This window comes from Diadema antillarum, unplaced genomic scaffold (assembly GCF_040938485.1).
Source record: "Diadema antillarum isolate AM-2024a unplaced genomic scaffold, OU_Dant_1.0 scf00000050, whole genome shotgun sequence".
In the NCBI taxonomy this organism is placed as follows: domain Eukaryota; kingdom Metazoa; phylum Echinodermata; class Echinoidea; order Diadematoida; family Diadematidae; genus Diadema; species Diadema antillarum.
In genome coordinates, this window is record NW_027270939.1 from 446,031 (window position 1) to 468,761 (window position 22,731).

Sequence of the window (22,731 nt, forward strand, 5' to 3'; positions counted from 1 at the left end):
GACTAGACCATGTAATCCTTCTTGTGTTATGTTTGTGTGATTCACAACCTTTGTTTGGCGTGCCACTCATCAAATGTTAAAGTATTAATACGTTGTAGTATGGTATGAGGAGAATGACTTGGTTGAAGGAGAAAACAGAAAATTTTTGATCAGTCTGTTTGGGGAAGAAAATAGAATTGGAATCTGAATGTTTCGGGGGAACAGAGAATCAGAGCAGAAGCGAATAGATGTAGAGACCAATGTGATGAAGATGAAGAAACCATTCTTGTTGTAGAGGTGATGATATTGTGGGTGATTTATACCCCTTTCATAAACTCAATTATGCGGATAATATGCGCATAATTTGGTCGTAAAATCGGAGCGGGGCAAGAATTATCCACTTTTTTTAAACGCTTCTATTATCCGCATAATAGCAGCATCGGGACCAGATTTGGAGTTTGTGAACGCAAATCCAAAATTATGCGGATAATTGCCGGGGTGCGGTCAAAAGGTCACCTGTCTTTCCCGCACGCGTCACCATGACGATTATCCGCCTTGTGCTAAGTGCGGATAATTTTCAGAGTTTGTAAACGCATTTTTTATAGAAATGTCCTCATAATTCTTAGGCTGATATTGGAGGATGAGTTTATAGAAAGGGTATCGGTGGGAGCTTTGTGTTGAAGTGGACCAGGCAAACAACACGTTATCAAGGGTGCAAATCCTGTCTGGTGCATCTGCATCCATGGGACAGGATTTTTGCCTAGAATGTCCCTCTTCACCCAGGTGTATAAATAAATGTGTACTTGGCATTGCAGAGGTAAATTGTAAGAACAATAATAATCATGGCAGGGCCCTCTGGAAGAAGAGAGTTGACACTATTATAAGGGGGTACCCCTGGGCAACTGAAGGTATTGCATCATATTAACTGAAATTTGGTCGATCCTTGATGGGTCATGTAAAGTTTGACAGCACCTTTGATTATAACCAGCCTTCCTCTCTCCAGAATTTAGTTGAAGCAGAGTAATTCAATAGTCAATCCTCTCCTCCCCCCCCCCCAAAAAAAAAAAAAATGAATAGAAGAAAGAAAGAAAGGAAGAACTTGGGTGACAATATTAGCACATAAAAAGTGATCAGTGCCATCCTATGTGCCTGCGGCATGTAACTGTACTGGTTTGTAAAACCACTGATGGTGAAAACTACTTGTACTTAGAGTTATATTGTGCTTGTTGTTGTTTTTTCCAACCCAGTTTTTTAGAATATTTTGAAGAAGGCATTAACCCCATGCGTGTAACCATGGACTTATACCAACCGCACAAAAGTTGTTCCCTCTTTCTGTGGAAGAACAAAGCTGTGAAAGTGGAAAATGTTCAGGGTCATCAAGGGACCAGCCAATGTTTATCGGCGTAGTAGCTGCCAGTACATTTGATACTGAAGGTCGCAAGCTTCAGTCAATCGGGGTGCTCCTGTTTTGCCAACACATAATCAGGGAAGTGGAGTATAATTTGCATGCAAAGATACGTTAGCTTTATCCTCGGTAGATTATATTCCCTTGGCAAGTACCAAGAATGTACAGTGTATGTAGTTTATTAGTAGATTATTTATTTAGCCGTATTGCTTATGCCGTTATAGAACAACCACAGGGCTCGTAAGAAACGAGAGTGACCACAAACCGTGGACTCGTCTTAAAAGTTGCATACCTTGCTCATGAATACTTGTCAAAAACTGCACAATTCTGAAGTCCCTCAAAACTTCATTGCAGGAACTAGTGGACAGCATACTGAACAAATATTTCTACAAGCACTGTACTCGTGCACACAAGTATCTGAGAGCAGTCCTATTTTACTGGCAGATTGCATATTCATTTATCATCATCATTATTAATGGTAAGCATGGCCATTATCATTTCCTTCAGATATGTTTTGTAGTCAATCTCAAGATATTTTATGAATGCACATGATATTTTGTTCAGTGTAAATCAATGTGAAATCCTACTGACGTGGCTAACACTCCATAAATAAATATGTTTTGTTGTCCAGCCACATATGGAGCTCCAATGTGCTTTATTTTCTCTGTCTGACTGCTCACCTATGTTTGTATCTGTCTCTGATTGTGTGTTTACATGGATACATGTGTGTGCGTATGTCTTTGTTTTGAATGTCCTGGATGTATACTTCAATGACATGTGAACCTATAATTGGCAAGACCTTTGTTTTTTGTGTCCATGCTTCGTGGCTCACAGATAAAATAAATTGGTTGGGGTGATCTAACGCTGATGACAATCCTTTGGTTGATCCCACCTTCGACACTCGAATTTCATTTGAAGTTTGATGATGCACACAAAATGATTGGTCCAAATCAATCTACAGACATTACAATCTGTTAAATGAATCTCTACTGCTGGTTTCAAATCATTACTCATGCAGGAAGGAATAACTAACAAATTTTAACTGACAAATAAACCCAGGGAGTATAGGACATGCAAGTATTTAGGTATAAGGTGCTGGTAGGATGTCCAAAATGGTTGATGACTGCACAAATTACCTCATGTCGTATCTCAGTTCCATTTGTTGGTTGAGGATGAACTGATTTTGCTCTACACGCATTTCCAATAGATACCTGCCTGATTATACTAGGGCTAGTCTTCAATGGGTTCACTGCAGCACTTCTTTGTGGGAACGATAGACCAGTGTAACAGTTGTACATCATGCATAACTTTACAGCAAAGGCTATTGCTGATATAAAGAAGCTTATCTGAAGCTCCTGATACAGCAACATGTAATGACTTCCAACCAGATTTTGAGTATGTATTGAATTGTATTCTATAGGAACATGTACATGTAATTGAATGGGTATCTCCAAGGTCCTTTTGAAAAAACTTCCATACATGTGAACAACATCGCAGCACTAGTTTATTGTATGTGTATACTTTTGACGAGTAGTTGCAATTGAAGAGTTTGTTTGCAAAAACCGATAAGTCCATATTTGCCAAATGGAGATATTTGCGATTAAAGGTCAAGAAAAATAAAGAGAATAATAAGAAATTTTTTGCTTCTTTTGACCATAACTTTAAAAATATACCTTTATATGAAGTGATCAATATATCATTTAAAAGGTATTATTTTGTACTTTATGACAAAGATCGTACTTCAAAATCTTCAAAAATGGACTTATCGGTTTTTGCAAACAAACCCTTCAATTGTAGAATCATCCTCAAAATATCTGTGTATTTGCCTAAATCTGCCTACTGTCTCCACTATTTTATGACACAAATGCAATTGCATTGATTTCTTTATTCCACATTTTGGTTTCCACAGTGCATATTACAGCAAATTACAATTTACATGGTACGAGCTGACAAGACCAAAAAGCCATTAGAAAAAATATCTTCTACGCTTTAGGAGATATATCCTGTGAGCATATGCACACACACAAAAAGAAGTAAAAAGATACTGTATGAGCTTTGGGACATACATGTATTAGCAATAAGAGTATGGCCACCTGCAAGATGTACTGTACACCTATATATTTTGTGAGGTTTTTATTTTTGAGAATTTTGCAAAAATATCAACTCTGATTCGGACATATGCAACATGCACACATACATTTCTCTGTTCATTGCCGTACTCCATGATCGTGAATTTAACCACTTGTGAAATTGTTGGGAAGTCCCGATTCGCAAAAAAGCAGACTCACTAAATATACGGTGGAGTATGCAGTACATCATCAGTGAGAATGTCAGTGTATCAACAACCTACCAATCAAGAACGACTGATAGCATTACAAAAACAAACAAAAAAATCATATCTTGCTTGATTCTTTGGACGCTTCAATTCATGAAAAATATAAATGAGCATCTAATATTGTACATAAAATACTTGCATTTGCCTGTATCTCAATTGAATCATACTCTACAGCCTTTGTTCACAAAGAGTGCATGACAAATGCCACTTGAAAATAATGTTACCATGGCAACAGCTGTCTGATGACCAGGAAGTGTCTGCACAGTCACTGCTGGATGAGAAGACTACTACAATGTATGATGTCACATGCGTACAACAATATAAGGAAAATATAAAGAGAATTTCACATACAGTAAACCTCGCATGAGTCGAAGCTCTCGGGACTGAGAAAAATGCGTCGACTTAAGTGAACTTCGACTCTCGCGAGAGTCGATTTTTTTTCGACTCACAGTTTAGTACATGTATTATAGTACATTTGCATGCATGCGTGTGTGTGTGTGTGTGTGTGTGTGCGTGCGGGTGTGTGTTTGCATTCAAATTTGTCTGTTCTTGAAGATAATGTTCTTATTTTGTTCTAAATTGAACATGGAATTTGTATCAATACTAGTAGTTAAACGTAGTTCTGAGAATGTCTGCGCTAATGTGGTAATGTGCATGTGCTATGTCTATGCAATGGTGCAACATAGGTAGCCGTCTCTGTCAATCTACCCTGAGACAAACACTCTCCCAGGCCCATCCCACCTCCATTGAACAGCCGGGGCACGCACAAACTAGCTCCGCCCACTTGGCCTGTCACTAGAATATTAAAGCAGCGATTGGTTGACCAAGGAGTTCTGGCTTGACATGGATAAAGTATGGATGTGCTGTGTGTATGGATAAAGTATGGATCGATGTGCTGTGTGTATACATGTCAAAGAGATTATCTCTTTGATACATGTATACATGTGTATGTATTCGACATGCGTGCGGAGCGGTACGGTGAGTGTGCATGCTTACCTGCAGCAGGTCAGGGACGGAGTTTGCGACATGCCGATTTTTTTTTGTTCTCCTCTTAAAATGAGAATGCCAGTCAAATCTTCTTCGGCTCAAGTGATGTAAACTACGTGTATTTTGTACAAAAGGGACTGAATGTTTTACTTCGACACAGCCGAAATTCGACTCTCGTACTTCGGCTTATCCAAATATTTCTTAGAGAAAATACATAGGGAAAAATCAGGACTTTTCATTTTGCTTCGAGTTAAGTGATTTTCGACTCACTCGACGTCGACTTATCCGAGGTTTACTGTATTTTTATTTTTCGAAAAAAGAGCACATTTCCTCGACTTGTCACTGAAGTATGTTAAAGGTAGGGGATACCTTTTACAGACCTCCCAAAATGCAGCAAAACATTAAATATGAACCTCAGGGGACTTGCTTAGGCCACTGCTTAGAAATTTGGAAGTCAACAGTTATCTAAAATTTGAATGATGCACAAAACTCAACTACTCAGTAGTTCTGTGTGTCAGCCACACTTAAGCCTTTTTGTTACAGTCTTCTGTATTTGTTATCTATAAACACAAATCTAAAAGTACAAGAGCTGATGTAATAACATATAGAGTGTGTGGCAAGAATGTATATAGAACTGTTTGTAAGTGTTGATGAACTTTCTCCACAAAATATACATGATGGACACACATGCGGTGCATGGGTCTGCAAAGGTAGCCTAGTAATGTACTGGAATTTACGGTGAGCCACGAAAAAAATTCAATTCAAAATCTAACGGTCAAAAAAATGTACTAAATGTTACCTTCCACTTTCAATACTTTAAGGGAGTTTCTAAAATGATACTCTCTTCAACATACCACTGTATTTATACAACTCTTCATTTAAGGCATGCAAATGGGATTCCCTACCTTTAAGGGTAATATTATTCCCCCTGCCTTCTGAAAGAGCCAAGTCAAGCGTTCTTTTATTATGCGAGAAAAGTGAAAATATGTTGAATTTTTTAATGTTTTCTTTGTATGGTTGAACACATGTGACATCACAAGCCGTAGTAGTCTTCTCATCCAGCAATGACTGAGCAGAAACTTTAAAAATTCATAACTTTTGAACGGGTTGTCCAATTTTCCTCAAACTCTCACTGATGTGTTCTACTAATATTGCTGCATGCACTCAATCCACATGTATATGAAGGTGAACTTGTCCTTTAACTGCAGACTGCATCACTTACAAGATTATACAAGAACTTATTGTCTGTTAACAATTTTGGTTTGTCTTGAGCGAGGGCAGAATGCAAGATGTGGCAACTCTGGTAGAAAGAACGGTAACCTGGTCAGTATACTGACTGATGGACCGCATCCTGCAGACTGTGGCTGTGATACACAGAAACATTGCACACAGGATACAAATTAGATCGCTGCTAGTCAAACAAGAGCCCCATCTGAGGCAAGCTATTTGTACTTCAAAAATCTTGAAATCATGGGACCCCAGGACCCCCGACCCCCACCCTCCTCGGGGCACCACATTTGTACATATGATGATTTCCCTTCCCCTGAGATGATTGCCAAGGTTGGTCAAAACCAGCCACAAGATGTGAAGATTGGAGCCATTTGGCTTGGTGAGTGAAAAACCTTAAACACAAAGGAGCGATGGTCTACCACAAAATCATTTTTCACCGTGAAGAGTTTGATGCGGCTGCACGGAGCAGGCAACTGCTGTAGAAAGATGGTCACTAAAAAGATATGTTTGTCTGTAAATGAAAACAATAAGATGACGTCATCATTTGAAAATATAGACAAACATTAGAGTCCAATGACGATCATTAATGAGACATTCAGGATGAGAAAAGGAGATGGGGGCATCATGTCTCATCTTCAGCTGGGTGTAGCTTGACTGTTACTGGCTGTCGAACTCTCTTTATCCCCGTCCGTACCATCTCCTTCCAGTGACTGACTCCCCCTCCTCTCACTAGAGGAATCTGCTGCGGTATCACTGCTTTGAACTTCCTGTTCAACTGCCCCTGCCTCAGCGGGCACACTGGGTGACAGAACAGTGGTGCTTGAGGAGGAATTAATCGTGCTTACAGGAGTCTTTTCCACATTTTGGCACGTTCCAGTGTCACTGGTGCTGCCACCATCTGCTGTTTGTGGGGTGACGGTGGGCAATTCTAGACCTGCAACTGTCCGACTAGTCAGGAGAGCCTGCTTGTTGTCTGTGCTGGGGTTGGTTTGCGGAGTTTCACCACTCGATGAGGACACTGCCGATTCCGCCTATCACAAATTATGATAAGTTCAAACCCATTACAACTGTCACTTTTAAAAAACAATACGCTAAGCTATTTTTAAAATTCCGGCAACTGCAGTATATAAAATCACACCACTTTGTTCTGGCTGATATAACAACATCATAATGCTGGTTTACAAATTATTCAAAGCTTTAAGTACCCCTAGCTATGAAGACAAACACAATGGATGTCTTGGCGCTGTGGTTACCTGATCAATTAACTAATAATATTCAGTGGGATTCAAAATAAAAATGAAATACCCGCAGAAATTGATGGTCCTTAAGAGAAAAAAAGATTTTGATGTACATGAATTGCACAATGTATATAAGACAGAACAGTATACATGCAGGGGAACATTGTTATTACAAGAACCTTAATACCATTACAATTATCCTGTTATATAAGGTTTCTCAATATATCAGGGTACCGTGGTACGAAAAACAAAGAAATAAAAAGAGCTGGGATCTGCAAAATCACATCGCTATGAAATAATTTTGTTATATCAAGCCTCTTTTCAATGAGGTTCTACTATTTGATAGTTTGAGATTATGTCAAGCTACTCACTGCTTCTCTTGCTTTCTTCATCTCCATGTGGGCCTGGCGGAGAGCACTGTGTGTGCCGACTACATCATAGCTGTGGAGAGGAAGGGTGCTTAGCCACTGGAACATACTGAGAGATTTCACACAGTAAAGGAAGTTTTCTCTTTTTTTCCTTTGTCATGGCTTTTGTTGTTGTTGTTGTTGTTGTTGTTGTTGTTGTTGTTGTTGTTGTTGTTGTTGTTGTTGTTATTTTTTTGAGTGAAGGTATTCCAGGAATGTATCATTATGGAGGATGTAAGCAAACAAGATGGTAAAATGAGAGCCCCATGTTGGCCACAGTTCCAAACTACTTGTACCCATAACTTCTACTAAACTGTAGGCAAACTAAACATCGGAACAGCCAAAAATTGTCTTTGGAAAACAGAAAAGCTACCCACTGTTGGAATGTGTATAATAACATTACTGTTTAGGAGTACCGCGATCACCTTATATTTCATGAGCACAGTATTTTGCAAATTGAACTTATAAGACAATTTTGTGAGTGGTTGGATTTGAGATCGGGCACCACAGGGACAGAATGAGGATTAAGTATTATCCCTTTGAAAAGAAAATCTATGTACTTTACCACCTTGGAGATAACATACATAGCAATTCTCATACCACAGGCAATATTTTTTTTTTTTTTAAGTCTTTATTTCATGAATGTTGGCAAGCTCGCAAAATTTGTCAGAACAAAATACCACAAAATACACAGCATATCAAAGGATACGATTTGTTGTACTTCTCCCTCACAATGATGTTGGGATATATATGCTTGTGCTTGAATTCTTCAATGGCATTCTGCAGTGAAAAAAAAGAAAAGAAAAGAATATCCACGTAATTTTGGTCAGCTAAAAAGAAATGACACATACAGTTGAACAAAGACCTCCAGATTATTTTCAGATTTTTACATTTGAACAAGTATGAATTAGTTATACTGAGGACAGAGTTTCAGAATTTATGATAATTGGGATGAAGAATAAGAATACTTTTGAAATTTATAAGAAATTGCAATGAACGAGGATGATGACATGGCAGGGTCACCATAAAATGCATGAGTTGGGGCTCATGGAAGCAGCACAAAAGAAGAAGGCATGCACAGATTATACACAGGTGAACTTGCAAGCAAGTGGTATTGTAATGGAATTAAACTGCTACATTTCTAAAATTTGTGAGCCTACTATGTCCTCATCCTTGTTCAGTGTAATTTAAGGTTTTTCAAAATATAGTTTCTCTGCTCAAGAACCACTACAATAAATTCCACAAATCTATACATGGAGCTGTTGATATATGTACTACATGATGTGAAATTATGAAAATCATCTGGAATGCCCCTTTAACATCAGTTGTCTCTATATATGGAGTCAGAGTTAAATGAATATGTTTTGGCAGTTTGTGGCATTCAGCAGACTCGTCCCACTCTTTATGTACTAGATATCATCACATCTGGGCTGCATGACAACGGATAATTCTTTATAATGCCAGTCTGCTACAAATACTTTCAATTCTTGCTCATTAGGACTCTTAAGGAGTCATGTTATATGTAGAAGCCACTTAGCTGTATGGCCTTGAAAGGCAGGACCTCTATCTTAAAAAGATGCCAGATCGGTTGCATATCACTCTGCTTTGAGCGCGTAAAAAGGATACAAAATTTGTAAACATTTCATGAATGTGACATGACAAACATAAATTTTGTTAGGAATTCACTCCAAAACTAACATTACTCTCCCTTTGGATCCCATACATCATAAAGGCATTACATCTAAGCACCTATTCTTGTTGCATAAGGCTGCGTTCACATAGAAGTATACTATTCGGGTACTCGGGGCTCGTTTTCGAGGGCTCCCGAATAGCTTGAATCAAACGATAGGATTTCCTAACACCGGTTCACATAAGAGGGCACTATTCGAAAATACCAAATAGCTGCGAATAGTATAGCATAGTGGGAATCACGCTTGTTCGATTTTCGAGCAGCGTATACCATCTTTCGTTTATGAAATGATGAAAATTTTGGTCTGGATTTGCCCTTTAGCAAAAATAGGCATGTAGACTGACATTCTGGTGCAGTTTAGAAATTGTTATTGCTGGGATGATTGTGTAGGAGGAAGAGGTAGGGAGTTGATGGTGCGGGTGATGGTGTACTGGGTCGACTTGACGGCGCATAGCGAATAGCGAATAGCGTATACCGTATACTTCTATGTGAACGCAGCCTAAAGCAGACATCAACAAAATAGCAGTATTCAACGCAATATAGTAAATTGCAACAGAAGACACACAAGTACATAATAAATATTATGTAATAGTATTTGTGTGTGTGTGTTATATTGGATACATGCTTACATTTGACATATTTGTCTCAACATTTTGGGACTTACTCTGCATTCATCAAAGGTCAAAGGTTCATGGAGACCGTCATTGCCCCAGCGTTTGTTGTAGCAGTCATAGTGGACCTTTGGAAGACAGTTAAGATGTCAGAGAAAAATGTTAGTGACACAGGTCTTAGTAACTTCTCTCTCTCTCTTTCTCTACCTAAAAAGTAGCATTTATAACATGATAATTATAATTCCATGTTCTGAAAAGATTCATCAATATATCTGAAAAGTGATGCAGAAAGGGAAATCAAGATTTCTTTCTTGATTTCTGATGATTTGAAATTCCTCAAACACAAATACTCAGAAACACACTGTGCATTGCCTATAACAGGCAAATATGATTCATGACTATAATATCATGCACCTTGTTACAGGGCAGTTGTGAGGTGTGGGTGTAAACTTGTTCATGTACTGAAAGAATTTGAAATACTTTGCTTCTCTCTGCAGAGATTGAGAGATTGAGTACTGGGAAGAAGAAATGAAACCATAAAATTACAGTCTACTTTAAAGTATACCCACACAGATAGACAAAAACAAACTCAAAGTTTCCACACAAAGAAGGGTTCATTTCATTGTACACGTTTTGTGCAGTTATATCTGAGAAAAATGCACAATACTCTTTTTTTACTTGCGTACATGCACAACCAAAAGTACAAAGTGAGATAATGAGAGAGACAGGTGGATGCATGTAGTAACAGAACAGAAACAATAATTTTAAAAGCTGTCATTCACCTTGGTTTTTCTTTTATGATGAACAATTGCTATTGGTTTTTGGCATTTATGGCCAGACTATACGAGGGCACCGTGAATTCAAAAAACTTCTTCATTATGGACAGCTGGCCCTGAGGGAACATTACTTACCGACTCAAGGACCAGTCCTAAACCAGGTGCACGAGGAATGTCCAGTTTCTCCTCACCAAATGCCCTCTCAATGATGGAGGGGGGAGCCAGGCCCCTTACTACAGCTACCACAAGACCTGAGACCACAAGAATGAAACAACAATGTGTGTTTAGGTACACATCTGTATCAATTTAGATATATCTATCCATCTGTCTGTCTGTCTCGCTATCAATCTATTATCTACAATGTATCTGTCAGTCTGCATGTCTATCCATCTGTCTGTCTATCTGTCAATCTATCTATGATCTATCTATTTATCAAACTATTTGTCTGTCTGTATAATCTTGTGTATGAGCAATTAGTAATAATGGTCTTCACTGGAGATGTGGGGGGGGGGGGGAAACAGCATTATGATAATCTTTCTCTGAAAATAAATTTCACAAAGTCTCTTTGCTAGAAAAAACAAACAAACATATATATGTATAATATCTTCATGATAAGAATGATGGGCTTGTATGCCATGCAATTACAGCAACATACACTTTCCAAACATGATCTTTATGCAATTGGTTTCAATAACTTGATTACAGGAGGATGCATCTCAGATGGAAAGTTATCTTGTTTGAAAGCAGTGCCTTTGCATCCCGAGACTCACCAATCATTTTGCGGATCTGATGGAGCATGAAGCTTTGACCCTTGACCTTGATGATGGCGAACTCGATTCCGTCATCGACAAAGCCTTTCTCGCAGTAGAACTCTTTCATGTACCTATTGGCACTGGGATCGTTAAACAGCCTGGAGATGTGGGGGAGAATACGGGCATTATAATAATCTTTCCCCAGAAGGAAAATAAATATCACAGATTCTCTGTGCTAAAACATGAATGAACTCTAATACCTGTATTGAATTCAGTGTTAGAATCACAAATATGTGTATAAAGTATCAACAGAAAAGAAGTGTTAAAGGGCGATGTGGTATGATGGCCTGGACTGAAATCTACCCAATAAATGTAATATGATTAATTATTCCTGTTCAGTCAAATGCTTGCTCATACAAGGAGAAACACTTTCCACATGAATGTCCCCAGTAAAAAAAGTCAATAATTTGTGGACATGACAACTGAATTGTTTTGGTTTTGCATTTCAGTCCCATTTGCAAGACAAGTTACAGTATTCCATAACAATAATAAAAGAAAAAGATGGGGTTCAGCACAGTTTGTAAGCTAGTTGAGAGTTGAAGATTTAATTAACTTCTGTTTTACTCCATCCTCTTTAACAGCAGAAACATACAAGGGTCTGGCTATGGGTCAGTCAAACTCTTGATAATTCTATAATCTGGAGTCAAAAGGGGCCAAGTTTTCGATCCTAGCAGAATCTTCGTCAGTGGCAAAATGACAAACAGGCAGGGAAAGCAATCACATATAAGGACTACACACAACAAGAACAGTCAGGAGAGGGCTAGGGACACAGAACAAAGGAAACAAAAGTGAAGGGTTGGAAATCATGGGCAAAGAGCCCAACAAGTAAAAAAGAAAGGGGGATTAAAGCAGGAGGGTGGACAGACAAGAGGTAGAGGAGGGTCAGTGATGATCCCGAGGATCAAGGGGGCAACCTGTGAAGGATAAGGATGAATACTTAACCTGTTGGGCTCTTTGCCCTTGACTTCCAACCTTTCCCTTTTGTTTTCTTTGTCCTGTGTCCCTAGCCCTTCCCTGACTGTTCTTGTTGTGTGTAGTCCTTATATGTGATTGCTTTCCCTGCCTGTTTGTCATTTTGCCTCTGACAAAGATTCTGCTAGGATCAAAAGCTCAGGCCCCTTTTGACTCCATTTTACTCCATTAGCTCGCCACTATTGGATAAGCAGTTTTCAGCAGCTTTTTTTTGTTGCTACATTTAATTGATAGATTAAACGAGAACTTACCTGTTTGTAGTTTGATCTCAATTATATGAGTAATATTACGGAAGGGATTACGTTGACAAGAGAGACCCGCTGACGCATGCGCAGATTCCCCAATATTCGTAGAAAACCGGTCATGGCTAACGAAAACATAGATCAACGAGAACTTTCCACTGTAGTTTGAATACACAGGGAGGGAAGGGAGGGACGTAATCCCTTCCGTAATATTACTCATATAATTGAGATCAAACTACAAACAGGTAAGTTCTCGTTTAATCTATCAATTATACTTCGTAATTCCGTCAGGGATTACGTTGACAAGAGATTTTAAAGCCGTTAGCCATGAACGGCCTATGTAAATTAATGGCTTATCTATGCAGTAGGTATTTACCTGCATTAAATGGCCCTGTAGTCAATGTGGGGCTGGCTGCCATTAATTCTGGTGGTACAGCTGTGGATTGCTTTTGCTCAGGATCACAGCTGCAGCATAACTTCTCCTCGTTTCCAGTGGTTTGTTGTAGAAATTTCTAAATGTCCTTTCTCCAGCCCAGCCTGCTTGTGCCAGAATTTGACTGATGGGCAAATCCGCACACCTTGCGGCTGATGTCGTAGCTGCTCGGGTAGAGTGGGCTGCGTAAACCTGAGTATTTATCCCTGCAGCTGAAAGCGTGCTCTTGATCCACCTGGCTATGGTTTGTGATGTCACGCGATGATGAGGCTTCTTGAAGCTAATGAACAGGTAGCGCTCCTTGCCTCGTAATGTGCTTGTTCGCTTGATGTAGTGCTGCAGATAGTTCACCACACACAGTCGTCTGTCTGGTGGGAAGGCCCTCATCGACAAATTGAGGTTAGCGTTTCCTGGCCTGCTGTGCTTTAAGAGGTCCTTGAAAACAAATTGCGCAAAGCTGGTTTTTAGCTGCATGTGGTCGAGGTGAAGATTGTGCAGCGACTGTACTCTCTGCGCAGAAACTAAGGCCATTAATGTGCACAGTTTCCAGGTCAACACTTTCAAAGAAAGTGTCTTTGCAGGTGCCCACCTACGAAGTTTATTAAACACTATGTTCACATCCCAAATCTCACGATATCTGGGTAACGGTGGGCGAAGATGAAAAACACCTTTAACGAAACGCGAAATGAGTGGATGTTTTCCAACTGGACAATTATCCTCCAATATCAAAAACGAAGAAAGTGCACTACGTGCACTGTTGATAACACTGTAACTACAACTTTCATCATAAAAAAGAACACTTAAAAATTCCAGCACGTCATTTGCTTGTGCTGTTAGATAGTTCAAACTACGCTTTGTACAAAAGGACTTCCATTTCCTGATGTAAACCCCATACTGCTTTTTTGTAGATTTTCGCCACGATGCTGCGATGATGTCAACTGTTCTTGAATTCAGTCCATCTCTGCTTAGGGGTTTTCGCAGCACCTGAAACAGAGCAGATCAAGTCTGTCATGCAGGGGGTGAGGTTCTCCCGTTCCAGGGAGCGTAAGCAACTCTGCACTATGTCTTAATAACATTGGTCTTTCAGTGGTCAGGGACATTAATACAGGGAACCATGGTTGGGTGGGCCAGTTTGGTACAACTACGATGCCTTTTGCTTTGTCCTGCCTAATTTTTTGTAGGCATCTTGAGATAAGACAGAAGGGAGGAAAGGCATAGAAATCCAATGGACCCCAATCGAGTGTGAAGGCATCTACATTTTCTGCCTCTGGGTCTGGCTGCCATGCTACATATCTTTCTACTTGTTTATTTAGCCTTGATGCAAACAAGTCGATTTCTGGGGTACCATAGTGACTGGCAATTTCCTGGAATTTTGCTGGATTTAGCATCCATTCAGACCCATCGTTAAACTGTCTTGACCTGTGGTCCGCTTCTACATTTAATTTTCCAGGAATGTGGGACGCAGTGATCCAAATGTGCTTATGTATGCACCATTTCCAAATTTCTTTTGCGGCATCATTACAGTTAGGGGACTTAACGCCTCCCATGTTGTTTAGATATGCTACAGCTGTAGTGTTGTCTACACGCAGCAAAACATGCACATCTCTTAGTTCTTTGCAGTACGACTTGAGACCATGCCCAGCCGCAACTAATTCAAGATAATTGATGCCACTATGCTTTGCGTTATGTAGTTCCTTCTCACTCCATCTTCCCCCAGTACTACTGTGGAGGTTTGTGGCGCCCCATCCTGCCCCACTGGCATCTGAGCGCAATTCTAGATCTGCTTTCTTTCTTTGGATTGGTGCGAAGGCAGTGTGAATGTTCTCTACCCACCACTGAAGCTCCTGTTTTGCTTCGGTGGATAGTTCCATTTTTCTATCAAAGTGACCTTTGTTTGCCTTCAGAGCTTGAATTTTGTCTTTTTCCAGTTCACGATAGAACAATGGACCATACTGTACTGCCGGAAAGCTTGCTACAATCTTTCCGATCACTCGTGCTACTTGCCTAATTGAAGGTCTATTCATATGTAGCAAGTTAGCGCACAGATCTCTGATTTCTGTCATTTTTTCTTCTGGCAGACTGATAGACATTTCTACAGTGTCAAGCATAAAACCAAGGAATTTTATTTTCCTGGTCGGATAGAGCACTGATTTTTCTGGGTGCACCACAAACCCAAGATGTGTGAGAAGGCTTACTGTTGTAGCTATGGATTCCTTCAGTTTCGCTTCACTTTCACTGATCAGTATGGTATCATCAAGATATCCAATAACGATGTGGCCCAATCTTCTCAGTGTTGCAAACACTGGTTTCAGTATTTTAGTGAACAAACGGGGGGCTGAGCTAAGCCCATTTGGCATTGCTTTGAATTGCCAACACTGGTCACTGAAAGTGAAATGTAGGAATTTTCTGTCTCCATCATGTACTGGGACTGAATAGTAGGCATCTCGAAGGTCGACTGAGGCTAAGAAATTGTTTGGAGATATCAATTCCAGTACTTTGTGAATATTGTCCATCTTGAAATGACGATACACAAGATACTTGTTTAACTCTGACAAGTCCAGAATTAACCGTATGCCCCCATTCTTTTTGGGGCGTGGGAATACATTGGAGATGAACTCTCCTTCCACATGACTGCATTGCTCAATAACATTTTTTGTCTGCAGATTTCTGATTTCTTCATGCACACGAGCATTGTCAATTGAATTTCTCCGAAAGGAGTGAGGATTTCTTGTGCTTGTAGGGGGGAATTTTCCCTCCTTAAATTCCAATTTCATGCCAGAAATTGAGTTCAGAATGAATTGATCATGTGTCACTGTCCTCCAATTATTTCTAAATAGCCTCAGTCGACCTCCAATAGGCCTATCGTGTTTCAATGTACTAGATCTAGTGCCAAGTCTAGTGTGATTAGGTAAGCAGAGATTACTCACCGTTTCGGCGGTATCAGCTCCTACTTCCTCCGATGGGAGTGCCCCCCTCGCTGGGCTGTCTGTTGAGTTGCCTGGCTCGACGAGCTCAGCGTTTGTGTGTGAGGTGGTGGCTGCCTGCCCCTCCTGTTGTAATTCTGGCCTAAAAAAGGTCCAGCAGTAGATCCAGCTATCGGTCTGTTATATGCAGCATGCTGAAAACCGCGTCCTCTCTGTGGATACGGCCTACTGAGCGAGCGCTGATACGCCGCGATTGGTCTCGCCCTCCCTTGCGATTTCATGACTCCAGCTGCTGCTAGCTGTTGATCTTTCAAGTCCTTGACTTGTTTTCCTAGATCGTCTCCAAACAGTAGACGGGTAGCAGGGAGTGATGGCTTACACAAATGTGCAAATCTAGAGTTTATGTCTGGTTTGATCAGCTCCTTACGGAGACAGTTGAGCTCGAAATTCGCGTTGCAAATCAGAGCGAGGGCATCTTGCTGCGTATCAGACATGCGACCTGCTGAGAGCGATCTTGTGAACGCATTTAATCCCTTTGTAAGCGATTTTTGCACCCGTTGTAGCTTTAAATCCCGACTCTTGGTCGCTGGTGGCAGAAAATCCCAGATAGGCGGATTCACTTTGGGCACATCGATGAGTTGACAATTGTTTGGAGAGGGATACTTTCCAACCACATCCTCCAGAACTTTCAGTTCGAGTTGGTGAGTCATGAGATAGGTAGTCGACTTTGCCACTTCATCGTCTATTGGATCCCCAATGTCAGTGGGCATCGCGAATTTAGCTGCTATGGTGGGGATCTCAAACTGTTCCACTTGGGACTGCGGGATCTGCTCTGCGTGGTCGAATCCAGACGCAGTATCGTCGTCATGATCTATCATGTACATATCCAGTTGCCCAGTGGGCGAGTTATCCGGCAAGTTCATGTCCGCGTGTGGCGCGGTTGGATAGTATGCACCCCGCATACTCATATCTTGCTCGCCACTGCCCGTGGCGGTCGCCATGTTGGCCGGCGAACGCGATGAATTTGCGGTCGCTTGTGGTAGAGCTTCGATAACTTTTGAAAGCAAACTTTCCATTTTGTCAAGCCTTTCGGCGAATTCAGTCATATGAGCAGAAGTTTTTTGCTGTGAAGATCCCGCTACGGTTTTGGCAGTACCTTTCTTCACCTTCGTATTACTGACCGACGAAGCGATCGTCTTCTTCGCGGTGTTACTGATAGCTACTGCGGCCTTACCGCTTGCGTGTTTTTCTACCGGGATACCGACCTTGCCGGTGCCCGGAACCAGCGGGCCAGCTTTAGCGGGCGCCGCTGGGGTATTGGGAGAGGCAGCCGTGCTCGCCTCCATACCGATCGTTAATTTTTTGATAACGGAAACGTGAAATATAGTCTCGAAAGTGACTTACACTTCGACTAAGAGACTTTAAGTTTCAATATTCCACTAAAGCGCTAACCTATTCTTGAGGATCGCGCCGATATTTTCAGGGGAAAAAACGGGCATCCGAAGCCGTGCTTCAGTGCAAATGCGCCGTCAACGAATTGGGGAATCTGCGCATGCGTCAGCGGGTCTCTCTTGTCAACGTAATCCCTGACGGAATTACGAAGTATAATTCTATAATCTGTCACAAAAACTGCCTTGTTTGCTGATGCTGAGCAAGCCCAGTTTTATATCATGTGTACACTGAAAGCAAAAGGATTGCATTTTGAACTTCAATGCAAATTTTATTGCTAGTCTACACACTTGATACCTGCTTTTGGACAGTATCAACTCTGAATTCACTTAACAATACCCTCTTTCAAATTACAGGATGTTAATTGGGTCTGAAAAGCTTGGGCAATGCATCACGTTCTAATCTCCTTTACAGATCCTGTGAAAAGCTGATTAAAGGGTGTGTCAACACTGAAATGTACTGTGCACTTTATGGCGGCTGACCCATGCCAAAGTTTGAATGCAAGAGATAGAGAGAGAATCAATATCCACTCACTTTCCAGAGGTGAAGTTGTGAAAGTTGTGGGTGCCAATGTACTTCTGTAATTGTGTATTCACTTCTGTCATCTTCTCATCTGGAAGGGGAAAAAACAGTAACACTGTATTTATACCAGTAACAAGTTACATCTTCGTCACTGCATGGAACTGAGATTCAGATTCTTAATAATTAACTTTCACTAAACGTGAGCTGCTGAAGGCCCACGATTTCACCTATCAAAACACAGATTATTTCTAAAAACAATCAACAAATAAGACAATGAACACGTTGAAGACGAGTCCTGAGAATACTCGGGCAGGTGTCTATGGGAAATGCGTGTTATAGCTAAATTAGTCCGTCCTCAACAGGTTAAGATAAAATTGACACTGGGTTAAAGTGCTTTGAAAAGTATTGTTATTATCCAGGGCTCCACACTAACCAATCTTTTTTTCTACTGTACAACCTGTCTGACAGACCAGTAGGTGCCCAGTTTTTCCATGTTTTACTGGTCCATTCCTGAAAACGTCTACTGGTCCGACAGTGATTTTTACTGGTCCCGGACCATCGGACCTGTGCCAGTGAGCAGCGTTGTATTATCACTTGATATTTGGTCAAGAATATTTATTGAATGACAGAGCCGTCAAAATACTTTGTGAAGAGGGAATTCACCTGTGACTCGGTATTTCTCCATAGAGATGTCCTCCAGGGGTGTGAAGGCAAATGTGGGCAGTAAGTACATGTAGGTTCTGTACTCGCAGTTATTTTTGCTGTTGAATCCCCCCGTCGTCCGCTTCACTCCTATCAGGGGGGAACACAAAAGAGGACAAATTCATTTCTTCACATTCATTCTAGATCAAAGATGAGAAACTATTGCTCATGTAAGTTTTGAGCTTGACTTATCAAGATGATCTCACATACCGTAGAGAAATGTACTTAGGATCTAGTACTGTATACGCCATATATTTAGCGAGTCTAAATTTTCGCGAATTGGGACTTACCGACGATTTCGCGAGTGGTTAAATTCGCGATCGTGGAGTGCTGTACTGAACGGAGAAATGTATACGTGTGGGTCACATTCATATCGGGATCAGAGTCATTATTTTGGCGTGTCTTTAATTTCACGAATAGCACCCGACTCGCGAAATTCGCGAAAATAAAAACCTCACAAAATATTTGGCGTATACAGTAAATGGGGGAAAAGGTGTTTGATATAAAGAGACACTTGTTTTATTGTAATGTAGTGTTATGACATTCTGAGACATGACAGCTTATTGTTTGTGTCCAAAGCACCTTATTGGTTAATACATATGTTAAGATGCCTATTTGTTTGGATAAATATTTTACATCTGATACAGAATGAGAAATATCCCAGTGGGAGAGCAAGAAAAAAAAAGGGGAAAAAATGTAATAAAATAAGACATGACAAGACAAGGAAAGGCAAGACAGAAAAAAACATGAATGATCATCCCTACCCATGACTTTAATAGCTTCTGGTAAGTGTTTGTTGATTTTCTCCACAAGATTGTCTAGCAGGAGGAGCTTGAGGGAGACGACCTGACCGGCTGCCGACACGCCCTTGTCCGTTCGGGCACACCGCTGGAAGTTCATCTTGCCCATGTTTTGACCGTGATCTGGAGGAATGGCACCGGACTTGACCAATGCCTTGACCAGGTCTTCCTCGATGGTGGACACTCCAGGATTTCTAGGACAAGAAGAGAAAACAATGGTTGTATAAAAGAGAGAGGTGCTATTTGCTGAGAGTCGTTTACAAATGCAGACTAAATTAGCCACATTGGGATTTTTCATTTTAATGTTCGCCACGAATCACTGACAAGGCTGCAATTCAGAAAAATGTGCTGAATTATCGGGTCTCCTGTGGCTCTGTAGGCCTATGGGTCTGTGGCCACTATACACAGGTTAAAATCTACAGCAGGAAACAAAACTGGTGGCCGCTGTCCGAATTAGACAGGTGGCTACTATACACAGAGTAACTAACTGGGCTTTTCTCTCGGAGGATTTTTCAGTGGCCCCATAGGGCAGGTGGCCACTACAGACAGGTGGCTGCGCAGGCAGGTTTGACTGTGTACAAAATTCTGAGAAAATTGAATACAGTCAACCTTGCCTAAGTGGAATCTATTAGGACTGAAGAAATAGCTTTGACTTAGAGGAAAATTTGACTTCAATATGAGGGATTAAAATCAGTACAGTGAAGAGAAGAGAATATGAAAAGACCTTCGACTTAGGCAATTATTTGACTTATGTAAGGTCGACTTAAGCAAGGTTGACTGTATACAAATGAATAAGATAAAGTGAATAGATAAATGAAAATATGATTAAGCAAACACAATGAAGGAATTCATCAATCGTTCAATTTTTTTCAATCTGAATCAATCCATCTTGGCATATTTCATGTCATCCTGGCAAGCATACTACCTGTACTTACTTCTGCATGCCGACATAGTTGGCACCGGCATAAGACAGTAACATAGCAACCTTCCTCTTCATAACCTTAGCTGGTCTCTCATCCCTACTTCCATTGGTTGTTGTACTCCCTACATCACTCTGAAGAGAGAGAGAAAGGGGCAGAAACATAAAGAGTGGTATGAGTTGTTAACTCAAAGCTCTTCAAAAGTTTTCAGGTACAAGGATGTAAGGCTAACATGAATATTTCATCACACAATGTACTGTAAGATTTAGGGCTTATGGTAGACATTATTGAATGAACACCAAATTCAGAATATGCTCTTCCTTCAAGGGCATTCCACTTTTTCTTCGTCAAAAACTTCATTCCACAGGTTCCTTATACCAGCTTTCTGTTTCTGTACCGTCACAATATCATGAATGACTAATGACATTTTGCAATCGTTATTAAAAGTATTTTTAATAGGGCTATTATTTGTGTTCTGTCAAAGTGATCATTGATATTAGAACCTTCATCATGTTTTGTACACAGATAGCCAATGCATATACTTATAAGTATGCTACAATTCCAGTACCAGTAACACAAAATCTTACAAATGTCTTTCAACAGGTACCTTGGCACAAATGGTGGGTATAGTACTGTAAAGCATAATTTGACATACATTCTCATTTAATGAATTAAAGGGACTGTACAGTACTGGTTGAGGTGGGGATTCATGTTTTGAACATTCCTAAGTGAGATAATGAGAAACCTCTTATGAAATATGAAAGAGCATGTAATTTTAAGAAGGATTCAACGTATATTTGATGAAAATTGGTTTTCAAATGGCCGAGATATCCAAAAAAGTGATAATAATAAAAGGCGACAGGCCACGCCTTTTATTAGGATCTCTTTGTTTCACCTTGTTTTTGGATATCTCAGCCATTTCAAAACCGATTTTCATCAAATATACTTTTGATACCCCTTAGAATTGCATGCTCTTTGACATCTCATAGAGTGGTTTCTGAATATCTTGCAAAACGTTAAAGACTAAATCCTCATCTCAACCAGAACTGTACACACCCTTTAAATGATTCATTTGATACCAACAAAGACATTCTATACAAATGACAACGAAATATCTCACATACATGTACATTTACCGCCTTCATACACACCACAGAAATGAACAGAATCTACACATGCCCACGATGCTTGATTGTAGAAAAAAAGAGAGATATTAAATGATTTTTTTTTTTCATTTTTAAAAAAAAATAACCAATAATCACTTCACCTCCGTTCTGAGTTTCTTGGAGTCCCCCTGCTCTGTCCCACTGGCTGGTCTCTTGTTTTCTCCCCCCTCTGCTTTCCCAGCTGACTCCCCGCTTGAGCCCTGCTGTGGGACAGCCGCAGCTGCCGACGCAGAAGGGACGACATCCGCCATTTTGAAAGACGACACGGCAGACTTGATCAGTCCCCTCAGTGTTTGGCGAATCATCAATGTGAGATTCTACTCTCGCTTCTGCACTCTTTCATGCGCCACACCTGATAGAAAAGGAGGGGCGATGAAATTAGCACAAAATTCAGAATTCATCCTATTCAAATCATCAAGTGTGCACACAGAACAATGTGAAGTCATTGCTGACTTATATTTGAGCTGGAACATTGCAGGGAAATGATAATTTCCTATTGAACATAAAATATTATGATGCACATGTAAATATTTGTCACATCCATTAACTGATAGTAAGTACTGTATCTTCATATATAACTGAAGTCAGTGTGCATGATTGGGCAAAGTCACACAGGTACCCTGATAAAACTTTTGCTCTCACACAATATTCATGACATTTACTCTTTTTCATATGATATCATGGAGCAGAAATTCTTTTTATCAACCACTCTGATATTACAGTTCAGCAAATGATGACTTTATAAGGAGAGATATAAATCATACAATTTTATCATCTAAAAGAATGATGTCATATATTTACAGGAACCAATGTGTGTTAACGGGATGGTACAGTATTGGTGGAGATGATAATTGGGCTTTTAACTTTTTGCGAAATACCAAGAAAACACTTATGATATAGTACGGAGCATACCATTTTAAGAGGAATTCAAAGTTTATTTGATGAAAATCGGGTTTGGAATGACTGAAACATCCAAAAACAAAGTAAAACAAAGCAATCGTAATAAAGAGTCCCACACTTTATTAGAATCGCTCTTTTTTTGATATCTCAGCCATTTCAAAACCAATTTTCATCAAATAAACGTTGAATTCCTTATAGAATTACATGCTCTTTCATATTTTCTAAGAGGTT

General features: G+C 40.2%; 2 protein-coding genes across 2 annotated transcripts; both read right to left on the reverse strand.

Annotated features, from left to right (window-relative positions):
* Nucleotides 1-6,571: 6,571 nt before the first annotated feature.
* Nucleotides 6,572-21,851, reverse strand: LOC139715532 (pseudouridylate synthase 1 homolog). Its single transcript, XM_071627099.1, has 11 exons — nucleotides 21,702-21,851; nucleotides 20,450-20,568; nucleotides 19,479-19,708; nucleotides 18,676-18,804; nucleotides 18,025-18,103; nucleotides 11,429-11,568; nucleotides 10,794-10,909; nucleotides 9,936-10,010; nucleotides 8,291-8,361; nucleotides 7,546-7,651; nucleotides 6,572-6,967 (listed from the first exon to the last, which is right to left on the reverse strand). The coding sequence occupies exons 1-11, from the start codon at nucleotides 21,849-21,851 to the stop codon at nucleotides 6,572-6,574; spliced, it is 1,611 nt and encodes a 536-aa protein (XP_071483200.1).
* LOC139715557 (uncharacterized) lies at nucleotides 13,580-16,983 on the reverse strand. The gene is made up of 2 exons (XM_071627119.1): nucleotides 16,045-16,983; nucleotides 13,580-14,101 (listed from the first exon to the last, which is right to left on the reverse strand). The coding sequence occupies exon 1, from the start codon at nucleotides 16,962-16,964 to the stop codon at nucleotides 16,065-16,067; it is 900 nt and encodes a 299-aa protein (XP_071483220.1). The 5' UTR covers nucleotides 16,965-16,983; the 3' UTR covers nucleotides 13,580-14,101; nucleotides 16,045-16,064.
* Nucleotides 21,852-22,731: the final 880 nt, after the last annotated feature.

What these genes read in the sequence shown, in the direction of transcription:
- LOC139715557 (XM_071627119.1), bottom strand. Translation starts at nt 16,964, where the DNA reads ATGAACTTGCCGGATAACTCGCCCACTGGGCAACTGGATATGTACATG.
- LOC139715532 (XM_071627099.1), bottom strand. Translation starts at nt 21,851, where the DNA reads ATGGCGGATGTCGTCCCTTCTGCGTCGGCAGCTGCGGCTGTCCCACAG. An exon ending in AGAAGCTATTAAAGTCATGG is followed by an intron (nt 18,805 to 19,478) that starts GTAGGGATGATC and finishes CCCCCCTGATAG; the next exon opens with GAGTGAAGCGGACGACGGGG. An exon ending in AGGGAGAAGTACAACAAATC is followed by an intron (nt 7,652 to 8,290) that starts GTATCCTTTGAT and finishes GAAATCTCTCAG; the next exon opens with TATGTTCCAGTGGCTAAGCA.